Source organism: Tupaia chinensis, unplaced genomic scaffold (genome assembly GCF_000334495.1).
Source record: "Tupaia chinensis unplaced genomic scaffold, TupChi_1.0 Scaffold000030_1, whole genome shotgun sequence".
NCBI lineage: Eukaryota > Metazoa > Chordata > Mammalia > Scandentia > Tupaiidae > Tupaia > Tupaia belangeri.
The window spans coordinates 225791-227655 of record NW_006159460.1 but is presented as its reverse complement, the minus strand read 5'-3'; the positions used below and the strand labels follow the sequence as shown (position 1 = coordinate 227655).

General features: G+C 63.1%; 1 protein-coding gene across 1 annotated transcript in view; it reads right to left on the bottom strand.

The window, feature by feature from the left end:
* Positions 1–1335, bottom strand: part of SH3BP4 (SH3 domain binding protein 4) — a gene marked incomplete at its 5' end in the record, with an annotated part of 13777 nt that extends 12442 nt beyond the window's left edge. The window contains 1 exon segment of the mRNA XM_014587440.1: positions 11–1335. Within this exon segment, the coding sequence (XP_014442926.1) occupies positions 11–1335 (1325 nt within the window).
* Between the last annotated feature and the right edge of the window lie 530 nt (positions 1336–1865).

Genomic DNA, 1865 nt, shown 5'->3' with positions numbered 1-1865 from the left:
GGATGTGCTGGGGGCCATAAAGCCCCACCGTGACCTTCTTGTGGATGAAGTCCCAGACGGTGGAAGGGTAGAGGATGCTGGGGCCATGGGCGACGATGGCCAGGTACATGCAGGGCTCCAGGTGGTCCAGCTGCACCTGCACCGTGTCCCCGTAGCTGTAGGTGAGAGGCATGGGGACGTAGGGCCCTTCCTTCGAGTCACTCCTCAGGCACTGCAGGCCCACTGTGCTTTTGCTCAACGCGTCGTTCTTCACCTCGGCCGAAACCTTCATCTCCAGGATGAGGAAGGTTCTCACCTCCAGGGTGCTGAGCTTGACCTCCAGCAGGGGGCTGACGCAGCTGGCCTTGTCGCTGTTGAGCTCCAGCGGAGGGTCCAGCAGGGCTTTCATGGAGATCTGCTGCGTTTCCCCAGGGGCCACATGGCCCTCGGGAACGAGGATGCTGATGCTGGTGTCGGGGAGCTGTACGGCGCCCCCCGAGCTGTCCAGTTTGCATACAATGTTCGTCTCCACTGCCTGGGTCTGGCCCCAACCCGGGTTCTGGCCTAGCAAGTCCAAGTCATGGCAAGACCGGGCCAGCTTCCGGTGGTTCAACCAGGCAGTTCGAAAGTCTTCCCGGCTCTGAAACTGCTCCGGGGCAGGAGATTTCAGGCCCGTGAAGAAGTTGGATGCCGCGGGGGCGTCGGACTTGGCTTGGAGCACGGAGAGCTCCGAGAGGCTGTAGGAGCGCTTGCTTCTGAAGAAGGGGTTGTCCCGCCTGACCGGCTGCTCCGCGTGCAGCCCGTTTGTGGTGGGAAGGTCGTCGAAGATGTTGCCCGTGCTGTTCGCGGTCGCCGAGCTGGACTCCATAAACGAGGCCGTGCCAGCGTCGAAGAGCAGCAAGTCCACAGTCCTCCTGGCACTCGGCTCGTCCACGCCGGGCGCTGCCGACAAGCTCCCGTTCAGAAACGGGTTTGTCTGGACCCCGTTCCAAAAAGGGTTGTTGCTGTGCGTCTTCCCCAAGCCTTTCCCGTCGTCTGCCCAGCCCCCGAGCAGCTCCAGCTCCTTGGCCACCTCGTCCGGGCTGTCGGGGAGAGGGTCGATCATGCCGCTGTCGCTCAGCGTGGAGTTGCGGTAGTTGAGGGGCTGCACGTGGGAGGACGGGATGTAGCCCATCTCCGTGGTGTTGTGCGCGTACCACCACTCGCCGCCCGACGTGTCCAGGACGTACAGGTGGTCGCCCTTGGAGAACTTGAGCGTGGTGAAGTTGGTCGGGCAGTAGTCCCTGATGGCGATCACCTCCTTTGCGTTCCCGAAGGGCGTGGGGCTGTCCGCCAGCAAGGCACTGGGAGAAGGCACTACGGGAACAGAGACCGCGTGAGCAGAGGCCAGACGGGGAGAGGGCGGGCGAGTGGTGCGGACACCGACCCTGCACGTGACTGCAGGGGGGCCAACAGAAGACACCACGGGGCTTCGCCATGCGGGTCACTGGCACAGCTGCTCTGTCACCTACCGATACGGTGGCTGTGCAGCGAGGAAGGCCAGGAACGCGAAGCAGCACTGCCCTGAGCCCGTCCCCGTGTTCTCCCTGCCTCTCTCCTTACCCACCTGACAGAGCTCCTGCTGCACACGGGGAGGCTGATGTGGCCCAAACCTGGTGACCGTACGAGATGGGGACCCACTGTGCGCAGGGGCGAGGGGGCCCTCCTCCCACTCTGAGGTGCTCTGGAAGAATCCCCGGCAGTGGGCAGGTGAATAAGAGAAAAGGCCCCCCAGTTTACTTAGTGTACATCTGGATACACGGGAGCCCTGGAGAACAGCCCCGAAGGGGCAGACGGCTGTGGCTCAAATACCTTGTTCACAGGGCAGAGGGAAATGGCGGGGTGAA